We start from the raw sequence: 18,859 nt of genomic DNA, 5'->3' as shown, positions 1-18,859 counted from the left end.
ATGTGTTACTTGTTTTTACCACTATGGCAAGTTTCATTTCAAATTCTCTTAGCCTTTGTACTGGTAGTGGGCCCTTGCACTGTGATTTGGTTTATACAGCCTAGTAGGCAAACCTACTAGGCCTATGCTGACAGCTAGCAGAAGCTCTCTGGGCTGGGACAGAGCTGGACCTTCACCTATACCAGCCCCATTCCCCGCAAGTTGAGTCTTTGGATTCCAGGGGCCAGCAGGACTTAGGCAATAGGCCCACAGGGCGGGCAGGAATAGAGAGTCTGGGGCCAGGCTAAGGTCAGGGGAGGAAGCGATCAGATCGTTACCAGGGTCAGGCCTAGAGTTAGGGCAGGCAGCAACAAAGGTGTAGTCTAGGTCCATAGCAGACATCAGTAGCAGGTGGAAGGCAAGAGAGTAGTCCAGTCCCCTAGTAGAAGTCAATACCAAAAGGAAAAACAAAGAACCGGGATGGACAAGGCAAGACAGGTTGGACAAGGCAGGAACAGGAATAAGGCTGAAGCAAGACAGGAGATGCAACACGCACTACAGGAGATGCAGAAGAACCTGGTGCTGAGGTAAGGAAGAGAAGTGCAGTTAGGCCTTAAGAACCCAGCTGCGCTAACATCATTCCCAGGTGCCCTTCAGCATTTTCCATTTTCCTGCCATGGGCCTTTAAGCCTGGTGCTGTGGTGCACACAGCTAAGGCTGACACAGGAGCACAGGGGAGCAGCATTATGGTGGCATTCCTATCGCTGAAGAACTTCCGGTGTCTGGGGGGGGGTGTGTGAAATGGTCGATCATGGTGCCATCCGGTGACTGGCAAATCATTACAGTACCCCCTTCTCCCCTTCTAAGCCCTCTCCCCAAGCCTCAAGGCTCAGGCTTCTTTTTGGGTACTTGAAGATTGGAAACAGGCTCCCAACAGTTTTCTTCAGGGTCAAAAGCATATGCAGGAGATAAAGTATTCAAGCTGATTTTGACATCCCCGGGAGTCTAGAATTTCCTAAACCTTGAATTCAGTATCTGTTTCCAATATTGAATCTGTTGGAATGGGGGGATGATGTGAAGGCCATGATAGAAGTAGAGGTTTCAGGAGCAAGATATAAAATAAATTGGATTTTTAGCATGCGTGGGAGTTTTAGCTGGTGTGCAACTGCCCTTAATTGCCGAAGGATAGGAAATGGCCCAATAAACCTAGATGCAAACTTGGTCGAGGGCATCTCGAGATGCAGGTTTCGGGTGCTCAGTCATACCAGCTCCCCATGTTGACATCATTACCCAGTACTCGTCAGCATTTAACCTCCATGAGGCCTTTAAGTCTGGTGCTGTGGGTCACTCCTAAGGCCAGCAAGGGGGAGCAGCATTAGTGCAGCATTCCTGCTGCCAAAGAACTTGCAGCATTTGGGTGTGAGTTGGCTGGTTGCTGTGCTATCCCAGGTCCAGCCCATCATTACAGCCTTCATAATTACTTTTACACATCTAAATGTGCCAGTACTTATAATCATCCCTATTTTTCTCATTTGGGTCTGCAATCAATTTTTTGAATGATGTGCCTTTCGGCTTTGCTTTTCATCTTATTATTAAACCATGCCAGCAGTTGTTTGGTTTTCCCTCGACCTTTTTTAATGCACAGAATATATTTTGTCTAGACCTCAAGGATGTTAATTTTAAACAGTGTCCACACCTCTTCCAAGATTTTAACCTGGTGAATTCCTCCCTTCAGTTTCTTCCTAACAAGTTTCCTCATTTTATCATAGTCTCCCTTTTTCTAGTTAAATGCTACTGCAATAGTTTTCCTTAGTACTCACATTTATTACATAATGATCACTGGTACCAAGCGAAGCCACCACCTATACCTCTTGCACCAGATTTTGTATTCAACTAAGAATTAGATCTAATATAGGTCCCCCTCTCATTGGTTCTATGACTAGCTGCTGCAAAAAGCAGACACTGATGGCAACTAGATAACTGTACCTCCCATGCATGTTCTGATGTGACATTTACCCAATACTCAAGTAACTGAAGTTTCCCATCATTATTGCTAATTGTCAATTTTCCTATTCAGTCTAATCTCTGTTGCCATTTTGCAGTCTATTTCCTTATTTTGACCAGGCAGGTGGCAAAATATTCCCACAACTGTGTTGGGTTCCGGAAGTGGATCCTTGGGCCGACCGGCGAGGAGACGGTCGGAAGGCAGATCACGCACAGCCGAAGAAGGATCTTCACCGGAAACCCAGAGGAGCTGTTGACGCCCGGGTCGCTAGGGCTTAGGTGGCTTCGCCCTGGAAGTCCGAGGTCCCCCCAGGAGGAGCCCGTAGGGACCCGGACCGCTGGGACTTAGGTGAGAGTAAGAGCTGAAGTCACAACAGGCAGCAGAAGACTGAAGCGTGGAGACGTACCGAGGTCAAGGCAGGCAGCAGAAGTCAGAAGCGTGGAGACGTACCGAAGTCAAGGCAGGCAGCAGAAGTCAGAAGCGAGGAAACGTACCGGGGTCAAGGCAGGCAGCAGAAGTCAGAAGCGTGAAGACGTACCGAGGTCAAGGCGGGCAGCAGAAGTCAGAAGAACAGGAACGCTGAAACTGGCAGGCAGGATCAGGAACAGCAACTAACACTCAGGAGTGACCACGTTGCAAGGCAAAGCAGGAAGGAACAGTGCAGGTTTAAATCCCCCGCCGGCGCTGACGTCAGGGAGAGGGCGGTTCAGCACTTCCGGGTGCTGGACCTGTAAAAGGAGAGCCCTCGCGCGCGCGCGTTCCCTGCAGGGGGGAGGAGTCAGGATCGGGCCTTGGCAGCGTCGGCAGCGTCTCCCTCGTGGAGACGCCGCTGCCATGCGGCCAGGCCGGCCCCGGATCCCGCAGCTCGCGGCAGCGCGGAGAAGACCCCGGTGGAGGTAAGGACCCGGTCGCTATGGCGGCGACCGGGGCTGCAACAGTACCCCCTCTCTTACGCCCCCTCCGCAGGGGTCCCAGTTTCCCAGGATTGGCTTGATGAAACTGAACTAACAGGGACTTGTCCAAAATGTTCCGAGCAGGTTCCCAAGAGTTCTCCTCGGGTCCGCATCCCTCCCATGCTAGAAGGTACTCCCAGCGGCGGGCGCGGAAGCGTACGTCCAGTACCTCCCGTACCTGATACGTGGGTTCTTCGGTAGAGGAGGTTGAGAGTGCATCAGTTGTTGGATGATGAAAGCGTGAAAACACCACTGGCTTCAACAGTGATACGTGGAACACTTTGTGAATGCGGAGAGATGAAGGAAGACGAAGTCTGTAGGACACTAGACCTATTCGTTCCGCTACTTGGAAAGGACCACAGTATCTGGAAGCCAATTTCCGAGATCGACCTGGCAGCTGAAGATTCTTGGTACTCAACCAGACTTTGGTACCCGGTAGGAATACTGGTGCAGGGCGACGGTGGCGATTGGCACATCTTCGAGCCCTCTCTGCGGATGTGATAAGTCGTTGCTGGATTGTCTTCCAACGGTGATGAATCTGATGGGCTACTGTTAGGGCTGCTGGTGAAGGAACCGTAATTGGAACAGGTACTGGTGGTCTTGGGTGGCGTCCAAACACTATCTGGAAAGGGGACTGGCCAGTGACAGAGTGAGTATGATTATTGTAAGCGAACTCGGCCCAGGGGAAAAGAGAAACCCAATTATTTCTCTTCTCGGAGACGAAACTTCGAAGAAACGTTTTCAGAGACCTGTTCATCCGTTCAGTCTGTCCATTACTCTGTGGATGAAAGGCAGTAGACAGGTTTAGCTGAACTCCGAACTTTTTGCAGAGAGACCGCCAGAAGCGAGCGGTGAACTGAGGACCCCTGTCGGATACTATACTTTGCGGAAGTCCGTGAGTCCTGAATATATGTTGCGTGAACAAATTTGCCAGTTCAGGTGCCGACGGAAGCTTGGGTAAGGGTACCAGATGCACCATCTTGGAGAACCGATCCACGGTGACCCATATCACAGAATGTCCCTCGGACAATGGCAGGTCCACCACAAAATCTGTGGCGATGTGAGTCCATGGCTCGGTGGGAATGGGTAGTGGTTGTAAGAGGCCCCACGGCCGACCGCCAAGAGGTTTTTGTCTGGCACAGACTGGACAAGAATCCACGTATAGTCGTACATCTTGTCTCACCTTGGGCCACCAGTAGTAGCGGTTCAACAGATCGAGCGTCCTTTCCCTGCCGGCGTGGCCCCCTGAGAGGGAGTCATGGGCCCACCCGAGGACTCTCCTGCGATCTCTGCGGGGAACAACCACTCTCCCAAGAGAGGATACCGAAGTACTGGCTACTTGAATCTTGGCGGGGTCAATGATGTATTGAAGGGGTTCCTGCCTTTCCTCCAGAATGTCATAACGAGACAAAGCATCTGCTCTGACGTTCTTAGAGGCCGGCCGATACTTGAGGACGAAGTCAAACTGGCTGAAGAAAAGCGACCAACGCGCCTGTCTGGGATTGAGTCGTTGGGCCTGATTCAGAAATTCCAAATTCTTATGGTCCGTGTAGATTGTGACAGGATGAAGAGACCCCTCCAGCCATTGTCTCCACTCCTCTAAGGCTAGTTTAATTGTGAGTAACTCCTTGTCTCCTATTCCATAGTTGCCCTCGGCGGGCGTAAACTTCTTGGAGAAATAGGAGCAAGGTAGTAGGTGTCCGGAACTAGAATTCTGAGACAGGACCGCTCCAACGGCTATGTTGGAGGCATCCACCTCCACAAAGAAGGGCCGTGTCGGGTCAGGGTGACGTAAGCAGGTGTCATGGAGGAAAGCTTCTTTCAAGTCCTCAAAGGCCCTACATGCCTCACTAGGCCATATTCGAGCGTCCACGCCCTTCCTGGTGAGAGTGGTGAGCGGCGCCACCAACCGTGAATACTGGGGAATGAAATGCCGGTAGAAATTTGTGAATCCTAGAAAGCGTTGCAAAGCTTTCAGACCCACCGGCTGGGGCCAATTTCTGATGGCAGATACCTTACTGGGATCCATGCGAAACCCTGTTGAGGACACAATGTACCCTAAAAAGGGCAATGACTCCTGCTCGAAGAGACACTTTTCCAGCTTCGCATACAAGTGATGATCCCGGAGAATCTGAAGCACCTGTCGAACATGTCGCCGATGGGAACTCAAATCGAGGGAGTGGATGAGGACATCATCAAGATACACAATTACACAAGATTGTAGTAGTTCCCGAAGGATCTCATTCATTAAATGTTGGAATACGGCAGGAGCATTGCAGAGTCCGAATGGCATAACCAAGTATTCGTAGTGCCCGTCCCGGGTATTGAAAGCGGTCTTCCATTCATCCCCGGGACGGATACGGACTAAATTGTAGGCACCCCGTAAGTCCAACTTCGTGAATACCTGTGCTCCCTGGAGTTTGTCTAATAGCTCAGGAATTAAGGGTAACGGGTAGCGATTCTTCTTAGTGATGGTATTGAGTCCTCGGTAATCAATACATGGCCTCAAAGACCCGTCTTTCTTGGCGACAAAGAAGAAACCCGCCCCTGCGGGAGACTTTGAGGGTCGGATGAATCCTTTGGCGAGATTTTCGGTGATATAGTCAGACATGGCTCGAGTTTCAGGTTGAGACAAGGGGTACACTCTTCCCCGAGGTGGAGTAGAACCGGGGAGCAAATCAATCGCGCAATCAAAGGGGCGATGTTGAGGTAATAATTCTGCCTTTTCCTTAGAAAAGACATCAGCAAAGTCTGCATATGGTGACGGAAGTAGAGACCCAGTATGTGCCAGCGGAATTCGTTGTTCCTTCGGGGATTGAATGCAAGAGTGGAAGCACTTGGGACTCCATCGAGTGATCTGTAGATCATCCCACCGGATCTCTGGAGAATGTTGCTGCAGCCAGGGTAACCCGAGAACCACTGGGTGGACGGACTTCTCTAAAACCAGAAACGAGATTTTCTCAGTATGGAGCAGACCGGTCTGGAGGGTGAGTGGCGAGGTCATGGAAGAGATACTGCCGGACAAAGGTGTGCCCTGGATAGAGGTGACTCGTAAGAGCGGTTCCCGGAGTTGCGTGGGGAGCTGAAGTCGTTGCACTAAATCCTTCGAGATAAAGTTCCCTCCGGCCCCCGAGTCGATGAGAGCCTGCGTTTTGAAGGAACCACGGGGGTATCTCAAGGTTACTGGTACTACACATTGAGGAGCAGCGTTAAGACAACCTAGGGAACACTCCTCTCTCAACCCTAGGCGCGGGAGTTTTCCGCCCGTTCCTTGCACTGGGCCAAGAAATGGCCCTTACCGCCGCAGTACAGGCACAACCTCAGATCACGACGGCGTTGTCTCTCCTCAGGTGTTAACGAGGACCTGCCCAGTTGCATGGGTTCATCCGTGGAGGACTCTGCCGAGTTACTGGAGCTACGAGGGCTGGGATTCAGTGGTCTGGAGAGAACCGGAGGTAGGGGAGCCATTCGCCGAAGAGGACGCCCCTCCTTCGCTCTTTGTTGTAATCGTCGATCAATGTGAGCTGCTACGTCGATGAGGGAGTTCAGATCCTCCGGGAGGTCGCGAGCTGCCAGCTCGTCCTTAATCCTAGCTGCCAACCCCTCCAAGAACACGCCTCGGAGGGCATCATCTCGCCAACCAACCTCTAGGGCGAGCGTGCGGAATTCCAATGCGTAATCAGCTAGCGTCCGTGTTCCCTGTCGGAGTTGAAGTAGCTCAGAGGTCGCTGAGGTCTGGCGTGCAGGCTCGTCAAAGGCTGCTTTAAACTCCTCCACAAATCTGTTCAAGTCGCTCAAGGCGGGGTCATTCTTTTCCCACATGGGTGACGCCCAATTCAGTGCTCGACCGTCTAATAGTGAAAAGATGTATGCTACCTTGACGGCATCTGATGGAAACTGATTGGGCAGCAAGGCAAAACGTACGTAGCATTGGTTCAAGAAACCGCGACAAGCCTTGGAATCCCCAGCGTACCGTGATGGAGCTGGAAGCTGGGTAGGAGCATGGATTGTAACCACTGGCGCTGGTGCAGGTGCGGGAACTGGAGCAAGGGGTTCAGCGTCCATTCGAACCGCCAATCGTTCCACAGTGGCAGCCAGCGAATCCAATACCTGTTGCTGCTGCACCAAACGCTGGGCAAGTCCGGGAATGGCTTGCAGGCCGGCGAGGTCTGCCGGATCCATGGCCTTGCAAACTGTTGTGTTCCGGAAGTGGATCCTTGGGCCGACCGGCGAGGAGACGGTCGGAAGGCAGATCACGCACAGCCGAAGAAGGATCTTCACCGGAAACCCAGAGGAGCTGTTGACGCCCGGGTCGCTAGGGCTTAGGTGGCTTCGCCCTGGAAGTCCGAGGTCCCCCCAGGAGGAGCCCGTAGGGACCCGGACCGCTGGGACTTAGGTGAGAGTAAGAGCTGAAGTCACAACAGGCAGCAGAAGACTGAAGCGTGGAGACGTACCGAGGTCAAGGCAGGCAGCAGAAGTCAGAAGCGTGGAGACGTACCGAAGTCAAGGCAGGCAGCAGAAGTCAGAAGCGAGGAAACGTACCGGGGTCAAGGCAGGCAGCAGAAGTCAGAAGCGTGAAGACGTACCGAGGTCAAGGCGGGCAGCAGAAGTCAGAAGAACAGGAACGCTGAAAACTGGCAGGCAGGATCAGGAACAGCAACTAACACTCAGGAGTGACCACGTTGCAAGGCAAAGCAGGAAGGAACAGTGCAGGTTTAAATCCCCCGCTGGCGCTGACGTCAGGGAGAGGGCGGTTCAGCACTTCCGGGTGCTGGACCTGTAAAAGGAGAGCCCGCGCGCGCGTTCCCTGCAGGGGGGAGGAGTCAGGATCGGGCCTTGGCAGCGTCGGCAGCGTCTCCCTCGTGGAGACGCCGCTGCCATGCGGCCAGGCCGGCCCCGGATCCCGCGGCTCGCAGCAGCACGGAGAAGACCCCGGTGGAGGTAAGGACCCGGTCGCTATGGCGGCGACCGGGGCTGCAACACAACTGTACGCTTCCCTTTTACTCTTGGAATTTCTATCCATAAGATTTCAGAATACAGTTCGTCTCTTGCAAAACTTTTAATATGCTTGACTCTATGCCATCCTTAACATATAGTGCCACCATTCCACCAATTTTATCTGCCCTATCATGCCAATGGGACACTGTATTACTGCATCCCATTGGTTATTGTCCTTCAGTCAGGTCTCTGAGATGCTTATTATGTTTATATCTTTCTTTAATGCTATGTAGGTTGCTTTAAAAAGGTTTTCCTATGAAGCTATAATTACTGCACTGTCAAACTGCTTTGATAAGATTTGTAAAATTATTCAAGGTTGCTGACATGCCAGAATTCACTAAAATGCTAGAATCTAGCTTATAAATTAAAAAAATATATCAAAATTCAGTCTTAAGTTTCATTACTACCTTGTGGGCTCAATTTGCAAGAAGCCCAGTTCTATTAACATGAGATAAAATTATGCTGCCAACCAATTAGGAAATATTAGGCAAACAAACAAATTACCTCATTGGTGAGTAAATGGGAGGTAGGAATCCACTGTGTGTCAACAATGCTCTGAGAGACTACTTCTGAATTGCCTTCCACACACCTGGAATATTCCATACTTTATCTAAATAAAAATCTTTCTTAAAACTGCCGGTATTGAATGTTTATTTTGGTTACTCACAGCAGCCATACATTCTAATTCTTCAGTCTTATTTTTCAAAAATCTTGCAATTGCATACAGACATTTTTAAGTAGTTTTATTTTATTTTCTATTTGTATATGCACCTAAAACCTGCTTCTCCAAGGACAAGTAGGATGATAGTCCTCACACATGGGTGATATCAGATAGAGACCCAACACTGAAAACTTATGTCAAAGTTTCTAGAACTTTGACTTGGCACACTGAGCATGCCCTATATCACACGTCCACGCAAGATCCCTCTCTAGTCTCTCTTTTTCAGTGGAATTGCAGCATCACGATTTGTGAGCTCTAATCTTAGCCTTTTTGGAAAACTCTCTCTTATTGCTTCTTTTGCAGTTTTTTCAATGTTCAACACCGGGGCCCTCTCAGTCCATCCCCGATAGCACTCCAAGTTAGTGATTTTGACGCTTATTACTAAGTTTCCTTTTGCAGTTGATTCCCCCGCAGTGGCGGTACCTCAGTGCCCATGACCATTGCTGCCCGCCACCATCGATTTTGATTCTGTGCCCCTTTTATTTGGTCCCGCCATGGCCACCTCTGGTTTTTGGTGATACCCTAAGTGCCTTAGGACATCTCCATTACGGACCCCATTAGACGTGTCCTCTGCCTGGGGTCATCACATGACGTCCGGAGTTGCTGCTTATGTACACAAATGACCCCAAAAGGATGTTGCCTTCGCCTCGAAAAGATGGAACAGCATTTTGGGTTGAGGAAGACCAAGCCATCGGCAGCATCGGAATCGATAATTATTTGAGTCGCACTGATAGACACTGCACCATCGACATCGGTGGGACTGTCAGTGCCGTAGGCAGATAGGGGTGCCAGAGACTAACCAACGATTTCCTACAGGCCTCGAAAGTTGGGTTCATCATCAGCCTCAGCACAAGGAAGACCAGGACGAGCATCGAGGGAAGCCGAAGCAGCATTGGAACCAGTCCCTCATGCATGGTGCCTGGTACAGGGATGCACCAGCACATGCTGCAATGCCTCCGAAGCAACCCCATGGCAAGGAGCGCCAATCATCCATCAGTGCTGGGGGTCTGCGACAGTCTCCACTGATCCTGATGCCAGTCACCAATCCGCCTCACGGTTCCAAAGAGGATCTTGAAACCCCTCCTTCCTCCCAGTAGGTGTTGGCATCAGCAACGTTCGAGGATCAGCTGGAGTGGCAAGTCCAGCTGGCTGTGCAACAGTCCTGTGGCACCAACAGAACCAGAGCCAGTACCGCCCATCTTCGAACCGTTGCTGGAGAAGATCAATGCCCTCATAGGTGCGTACTGACCCAGCTGGTGTCAGTTCCTGGGATGGCAATCAGTGCCCATCGTGGCACCACAGCCTCCTCCTTCCAATATAGTAATTATTGCCGGTTCCTTGGAGGAGAAAGCTTTACCCAGGCTGGCAGAGACACAGAGGCCTGTAGCCCCCCATCCAGATTTGCCAGGGTCTGCACTTCTGGATAATGGCTGAGCACATAGCATTCCCTGTTACTTACAGTGAGGATGAGGGTCCTTATTTACCCTGGGGGATGCACCATCAAACACTGCTCCTCCACAACAGCAAAGGAAGTCTCCACCTCTCAGAGTTTGTGAGGGTGATGATGGAAGCTATCCCATTTCCATTACTGAAGGATGAGGATGCCAGGCACAAAATGCTTGAGGTCCTCCAGTTTGTGCAGCCTGCTAAGGAGATTGTGGCAGTTCCGGTACACAAGCGTTAATAGCCACCTCTCACAATGTTATTTATACATATATATAACTTTCTAATCTTCATTTCCCTTCTCATTCCAAGTTATTGTTTTCCTTGTTATATGTAACTGCTTTTCTGCACTATTGTTTAAATGGTAAAGTTTATTATAATTTCACCCCTGTTTCTTGTGAACCAGCATGATGGGACCACTGTCTTGAATGTTGGTATATAAAAAACTTAAATAAATAAAAAATAAATAAAATAAGATAGTTAAGAAGCTGCTGCTGAGGATATGGGAACACTCCCTCATAGTGCCTTCCATTAACAAGAAGGCTGACGGGGTCTACCTCGTCCAAAAGGCTACCGGATTCGATAAGTGTCAACTGCCCTACCAGCCAGTGGTGGTTGCATCTAATCTCAAGAGATACAAGCATTCTCGGACCCATTCTTCAGCATCCCTAGTAAGGACCATAAAGCAATGGATGCTCTTGGGAGGACAGTGTTTCAAGGAGCCAGGATCATTACCTGCATAGCTTCCAATCAGCTCTACATGAGCCAGTACTTGCAGGACATCTGAAAGGTGCAGGAAGTGGCCAAGCAGCTGCCTCAACAGCAGCAGAACACCCTCATATCGCTGGTGCATAAGGGCCTGAAAAGGGGAAACACTAAGTCCAAGCGACCTATGACATTTTCGGGATGCATCAAGGGTTGTTACAGATGAAATCAGTGCCAGCAGAATGGTATGGCTATGGGCCTCAGATCTCCAACTGGAGGTACAGGAACAACTCGCTGACGTGCTGTGTACTAGAGAGAATCTCTTTGCAGATAGGGTGAGGGATGCGGTGGCCCAGCTCCGGGACCACCATGAAACCGTCCAACAACTCTCCATCAATACTCCAGACCAGTCATTCTCCTATAGGTCGGCGGTGAGACTGGGACAGAGAAAGTCTTTCTTTCACCAAAGGAAGTATTATCCTCTGCCCCTTCACTCTTGTCAACAGCATCAGGACTCTCAAGATTGCCCCAGCCAGCAAAGTCCCCAAGCCCCAGATGGTGCCTCAATCAACTCCAGTGACGGTCATAGGGAGCACAAGCTAATCACCCATATCCGGGACGTTGGACCCTCCGGTCAGGGGCAGGCTGCAGTTCTTTGCGAACCAGTGGAGCAGTATAACCTTGGACCAGTGGGTTCTTTCCATCGTCCATTAAGAGTACCAACTGAATCTACTGGATGTCCCACCAAATTGCCATCCGAGCTAGTTTGGGGGGGCCAGTAATGCATCAGGAGGTACTGCTCACAAAGCTCTCCTCCCTCTTAACGGCCAGAGAGGTCGAGCATGCCCACCAGGGCAACGAGGGTGGGAATTTTACTCCAGATACTTCCTGATTCCAAAGAAAACAGGTGGACTCCGTCCCATCCTAGACCTAAGAGCGTTGAACAAATTTCTCAGAGAAGAGAAGTTCAAGATGGTTTCCCTGGACACCTTCATCCACCTTCTGCATAAAGGGGACTGATTATGCTTCCTCAATCTAAAGGATGCATATACTCACATCAAGATTTTCCCCAATCACAAGACGTATCTCTGATTTGAGGTGGGAAAACGGCACTTGCAGTACTTGGTGCTGCAGTTCGGGCTAGCGTCTGCCCCATGAGTCTTCACAAAATGCCTGGCAGTGGTGGCGGTGCACATCCACAGGCTGAGGATGCATGTTTTCCTTAATCTGGACGATTGGCTGGTCAAGAGCCTCTCTCAGGTATGGGCCGTCAGGTCCATTCGCTAGACCATGCGCAGGTGTTGGAGTCGCTAGGGTTCGTCAGCAACTACCCAGTCCCATCTTGGTCCATCCCTTCAATTGGACTTTATAGGAGCCCTGCTAGACATGGCTCAGGCCAAAGCCTTCCTGCCTCAAAGGATCGTCACTTTAATGACCATCATGGCAGAGATTCAGCACAGCCAGCAGATGTCAGACTGGTATACATTGAGGCTGCTGAGCCATATGATGCAACCATCCATGTCACTCCCTTAGGCATGATTACACATGCGCAGAGCCCAATGGATCCTGAGGTCGCAGTGATGTGAGACCACGCAAAATGTCCAGGATTGCATCCAATTCACCCTGACTCTTCAAGACTCGTTGTCTTGGTGGCAGTACTTTCAAATCTGCAACAAGGGATCTCTTTTTTTAAGTACTCCTATCCAAATTGTCCTAATCACGGATGCATCTACCCTGGGCTGGGGAGCTCATGTAGATGAGCTCAGCACCCAGGGTCTCTGGTCTGTTCAGGAAAGTTGTTCTTAAATCAACTTCTTCGAGCTTCAGGCAATCAGGTATGCACTAAGGGCTTTCAGAGATCAGCTGTCCAGCAAAGTAGTCATGATCCAAAATGACAACCAGGTAGCGATGTGGTATGTCAACAAGCAGGGAAGTACAGGATCGCGCCTCCTGTGTCAAGAAGTGATTCTGATCTGGTCATGGGCCCTGTCCCACAGCATGGTACTCAGGGCCATGTACCTGGCAGGGAAAGAGAACATGGTAGCGGACAGAGTTGTGCCTTCAGACCTCATGAGTGGTCCCTGGACCTGAGGGTGGTGAATCGGATATTTGGCCTCTGGGGGAGACCTGACATAGATCTATTCACGACTCCATACAACAGGAAGATGCCTCAGGTCTGGTCCCTATACAGGTCAGATGGCAAACCAGCCTCAAACGCTCTTACTCGTCATTGGGTCAAGGGTCTTCTCTACACATATCCTCTGATTCCCTTAAAGATGAAGACTCTCTTGAAGCGAGGAAAAGGGGACTATGATCCTCATAGCCCCTTACTGGCCAAGGTAGGTCTGGTTTCCACTCCTATGGGAGTTGTCCATCCGGCGACCGAACAGTCTGAGGACTTCCCCATATCTCATCACGCAAGAACGAGGCAGGTTGCGACATCCCAATCTCCAGGCACAGTTACTCAAAACCTGAATGTTGAGAGGTTAATTCTGCAACCACTCTATCAGAGGATGTTTCTCGGGTCCTGGTGGCTTCTAGAAAGCCTTCCACTAGAAAGTCCTATAGACTGGAGTCGGTTTTCCATGTGGTGTGAGCAGAAGGCCTTAGATTCGTTCTCCTGCCCCACACAAAAACTGCTCGATTATTTTCTACACCTATCGAAAGCTGGCTTAAAAAACCAGCTCCGTTAGAGTCCATCTCAGTGCATTGGTGCATACCACCAGGGTGTAGTTGTATGATTAGGGTGTAGTTGTATGATTAGGGTGTAGTTGTATGATTCATGCGGGGCCTGCTTCAATTGAAGCGTCCCCTAAGGCTTCCCGCTGTGACTTGGGACCTCAACTTGGTGTTAGCTCAGCTGATGAAAGTTCCTTTTGAGGTGCAGCTCACATGTGATCTGAAGTACTTGACCTGGAAGGTCATATTTTAGTGGCGGTCATCTCAACGCACAGGGTCAGCAAGCTCCAGGTCTTAGTTACTTATCCACCTTACACTAAAATTTATCATGATAGGGTGGTCTTCCATATGCACCCTAAGTTCCTGCTAAGGTGGCACAAATTAGCAGGCACTCCAGACAGATGCCAGAATATGACAAGCAGTGCAAAGAGAAAGATGCTTAGGCTTCTTAGATACAGGCGCCATTATGGCCAACAGTACACTGAGCGGCAGCCGGAGGCATGTCTGTGGTTTTTTGTTTTTACGAACAGCGCATGGTACCCTGATATAGAGTCCATCAAGCTAGGGTCAGAGAATATAGTAGAAATGGCATTTTTGTGAGGCTTCCCTCACTCTAAATGATGTCAAATCTTAACAGAGGTATACTGTGCTATTCGCACGTATCACTCTATATGAGAAACTGGCCCCTAAACCCTAAAACACCACTAACACCTCACCTCAAGCTATAAGATGGCCTTCCTATTGAGAGATATAAATACTTGACTAATATGAAGGCCTTGAAGATAGGCAGTCTCTCTCTCCACAATATGTGAAAATAGGAATTATCGCTGGGCGCAATAGGTTTACCGCAGCACAGGATACTACCGATGCAAAGTTGTATGTTATCGCGAGGTGCGGTAATTCTAAAATTTCCCTAAACACATCCCTTTATCTTATTGCAGACGTTATCCATGCGTTAACGCAATTTGATGAATCCAGAGGATAGATTATAAAACTTCTGTGAATAGAGAAATACTTTCAGTAACTGAATGTAATCCGCTTTGAAGTGCCTGAAAAGTGGAATTAAATCAAATCAAATAAATTACAACTGTGTATATACACTAACATACATATTATATATGTATATATACTGAGTTGCTGATCTGTATTATGAACATTGGACAGCAGTTTGGTTCTTTAAAAAGTTTATAAAATTTATTTTATATGCAAAGTAGTTAAGAATAAAAATGTTAATAACAGTATTATAATGCTTAACGTGTTATTACCTGAAAATATTTTTTGTTGCTGTTAAAATATTTTGCAGCATTACTATATATAAAAATTTGTAATACACATAGGGGTAGATTTTCAGACGAGCGCGAACAGCCTACTTTTGTTTGCGCTCCAGGCGCAAACAAAAGTACGCTGGATTTTAGTAGATACGCGCGTAGTCGCGCGTATCGGCTAAAATCCTGGATCGGCGCGCGCAAGGCTATCGATTTCGTATAGCCTGCGCGCGCCGAGCCGCGCAGCCTACCCCCGTTCCCTCCTAGGCCGCTCCGAAATCGGAGCGGCCTAGAAGGGAACTTTCCTTTGCCCTCCCCTCACCTTCCCCTCCCTTCCCCTACCTAACCCACCCGCCCGGCCCTGTCTAAACCCCCATCCTACCTTTGTCGGGGGATTTACGCCTCCCGGAGGGAGGCGTAAATCCCCGCGCGCCAGCGGGCCTCCTGCGCGCCGGGCCGCGACCTGGGGGCGGGTACGGAGGGCGCGGCCACGCCCCCGGGCCGTAGCCACGCCCCCGTACCCGCCTCCAAAACGCTACCGACACGCCCCCGCAACGCCGCGCGCTCCGGCCCCGCCCCCGACACGCCTCCCGACACGCCCACTCCGAAAACCCCGGGACTTACGCGAGTCCCGGGGCTCTGCGCGCGCCGGGAGGCCTATGTAAAATAGGCTTCCCGGCGCGCAGGGCCCTGCTCGCGTAAATCCGCCCGGTTTTGGGCGGATTTACGCGAGCAGGGCTCTGAAAATCCGCCCCATAGAATAGCACAAATAATTGAATATCTAGGTTTAATTTTAGAATATATCAGGTTATAAGGATTGCAGAATTATTTTCACATTTTTTGGCACACTTTACAAAGGAATATTTTTACAGCTACTATGAACATCTGAAAATTGTTACTATTACCTAAACTATTTCACAAAACTATATTTCAAGCTATAAAAGCTCTCTGGAAATGTGATTAGAAATCACTAATTTATTTTAAGATTTAGTTCAGGCCTTTTCATTGATAGCTAAATTTCTTGAATTAACACAAAATGCTCATATTGGTAAACAATTTTACATGTCAAAATTACAAATTCAAATATAAAAAAATTGCCTACAAGACCATTTTTGTTTTGTTTTCCCATCAGGGATTTTTTGGGTTATTTGTAAATAAATGTACTTCTCTGCTTTTTTCAAATTATCTTCATTGCAAATCTTCTCCTTCAGTCATCCCCAATGTATAAAATATCCATGACATAAGATAGTCAATGTATGTAAGTGTGTTAATATCAGCCATTACCATGCACTAGTATCATGGTCCATGAATGTGGACTAACATGCTAACAAGTTTTTCGTTAATTTACAAACATGATTTTAGCACATTAGCACAAATATCATCCCAAAAACTTAACTATACCTCACAGAGGCGTAGTTATGGTTTTAGATTAACAGGTCTATATTAACTTTTTTGCATTTTAATACACATTCCTTTTCCAAAAATTGAATGATTTTGCATCTCATTAACATACATTTTGCATTGACAAGTTTGCAAGCTTATGTGCATAAACTTGATTGTGCTTGTTACTAGTTGCAAAAGCATTACACATTTTAGTACACTGGCCCCTTGCATAGAAGGCTCTGCTTTCAAGAACTGTATTTCTGGCTCAGGAAATCCAAATTGAGTATGAACCTCAAGCAAAATTATCTGCATTTACCAAATTGCTCACCTTATTATATTCTATGTGCAGTTTTTCCTGTTCATTTTCTAGCTTATCCTTAATATTCTTCTGCTCGCTCATATTTTCCTGTATCTGAATCATGCGCATATTTCTTTCTGTTTAAAAACAATGTCAGTTTGTTGGCATCAGCAATCATGTTTTAAACTGGCAATGAAAACTGCAGGAAAGGATCTATCATAAAGCTTAACATTTTCTTTTGCCTAAGGGAAAATATGATGGAGATCTATACAATGAGAGGAGTGGAATGGGTAAATGTAAATCATTTATTCTTTTAAAAAGTACAAAGACTAGGGGACATGCAATGAAGTTACTAGATAGTACATTTAAGACAAACAAGATAATTTTTTTTTTTTTGCTCAAACCATAATTAAGCTCTGAAATTCAATGCTGCTGTTAGTGTAGCTGGGTTTAAAAAGTTTGGACAATTCCCTGGAAGAAAAGTCCATAAACCATTATTAAGGTAGGGAAATCCACTTCTCCTCCCTGGTATAAGCAGTATGAATCTATCAACCATTTTGGATCCTGTCAAATACTTGTAACTTGGATTGGCCACTGTTGGAAACAGAATATTGGCTTGATGGATCTTTGATCTGGCCTAGTATGGCAAATCATATGTACTTAAGATAGACTGGGTGGATATAGTAGTTTAGTTCAATGTATGGTTCTCTGAAACATGGGCATCCAATTTTGTATTCCCCTTTTTATACTTACAACCGACCTTGTGTAAGCCACTTAAATTTACTGAATTCAAGTTAAATATGAACTCTTTGGGACATGGATATTGCTAGCATATTTATACAGTTTTAAAATAAGCAATGTTATTTAACAATATTTGATTCTGCTGTTTATGCACAACTGTACCTTCAGATACTTTCATTAGCTTGGATTGTCTAGTTTAAACTTAAAACCCTTTATGGAAGATATTTTCATTAGACCCAATGGTCAACAATTCCAAAATTTAGTCATCCAAACTAAAAGGTTTCCCTCAGTTTAATCAATTCTACTCAATGTCACCTAATCCTGCTATTGTATTACAATACATTTCTGCACAAAAATTCATATTTCCTTAACTTATTACAAGTGATACATGTAAATGGTCGATCTGCACTGAAACTGTAGCCCAGATTTCAGCTACCAAATTACTAAACTTATCTGTGCATTTGTATAGCACTTAATCTTAAAACACTGATCAGTAGACAGAGCAAGAGACTTTAAGCTTAGATTCTTCCTACTGAAAAGCACAATCTGTGATAAAAATTAGCTTTGAGACTGCAAATTAGCTTTTCTATTCTCACAAAGGAGATCTCTAATGTGAATAAAACTGACCAAACCATAATTTAGTATCTTTAAACTTGAAGAAAGTTATATGGTTTTAGGTTAGCACTCAAAATTTCTGGAGGGATAATTTCTCTTAAGCCAACAATGGAACAACCTGCATAAAATCAAGTACTGTAAGAAATTGTATCCTGTTCTTTCCAAAAGAAGAAATTACAGGCATTTGGATTTCATGAGGGGGAAAAATGGAGAAACCAACAAAAGCATCTTGGCTCTGAAGCACTACATTGGTTACACATATGCATACCTACAAACATTGTGAATGAAGATTAAGGGGCTGATGTAATAAGCTGCGTAACACCTGCCATGGGTTTTTGCGCAGGTTATCTATGCTAATCATACGCACGTATGTAATAATGCATGTAGCACGGAAAAATGCGCACATATCTGCATAATAACTCGCAGTAGGTTTTACATGAGTGCATGCAAATGGAATGTAAAGGAGATAATTATCTATTCACGGGCTATATAGGAAGCTGTGCTAGCAAGGAGATCAGTTAGTATGGGTACATAAGCAGGCTTTTTAGCATTTGGATCAGGTCAGGAATTAAGTGAAAGTGTTGTGGCTCCAGGCGGTGTTGGCACTTGTCTGTAACCTACAAAGAACTTTGACTTGGCACACTGAGCATGCCCAGCATGCCATATATCACGTGTCCCTGCGGGGTCCTCCCTAGTCTAACAACATAGAATTATATATAAATGATAAATTAGGAGAAACCCAACTGCGCAGGGTGGCAGGCAGGTTTTGTGAGGACTAACATCCTGCTATCCTCAGGTAAGCAACTCTGCTTTCTCAGAGGATAAGCAGGATGGTAGTCCTCACACATGGGTGAATCCCAAGCTACAGGCTGCTCCCCAATACAAAAAGGAGAACACCAGTGGCCAACAGGCACAACAGTGCTGCTGGTAACAGAGGGGACACAGCCTAACGCAAACAACAGACCCTAGGCGGGGAGAGCTGGGTTCTATACCTCAAACAGATTCCGAAAGACAGACTGGCCAAACCTACTGTTGCATCGGCCATCTCCATCCAGGCAGTAGTGAGATGTGAAC

General features: G+C 47.6%; 1 protein-coding gene across 10 annotated transcripts in view; it reads right to left on the bottom strand.

Annotated features, from left to right (window-relative positions):
* The window catches only part of PHF14 (PHD finger protein 14), a 1,104,121-nt gene that overhangs the window by 797,494 nt on the left and 287,768 nt on the right, over positions 1-18,859 (bottom strand). For all 10 annotated transcript variants that reach the window (XM_029588971.1, XM_029588965.1, XM_029588970.1 and 7 more), the window contains one exon: positions 16,460-16,566. In XM_029588971.1, the coding sequence (XP_029444831.1) occupies positions 16,460-16,566 (107 nt within the window). The remainder of the gene's footprint in view (positions 1-16,459; positions 16,567-18,859) is intronic.

This window comes from Rhinatrema bivittatum, chromosome 2, assembly GCF_901001135.1.
Source record: "Rhinatrema bivittatum chromosome 2, aRhiBiv1.1, whole genome shotgun sequence".
Lineage (NCBI taxonomy): Eukaryota > Metazoa > Chordata > Amphibia > Gymnophiona > Rhinatrematidae > Rhinatrema > Rhinatrema bivittatum.
The sequence above is the reverse complement of the archived record's forward strand: the minus strand, read 5'-3'. Positions and strand labels throughout refer to the sequence as shown.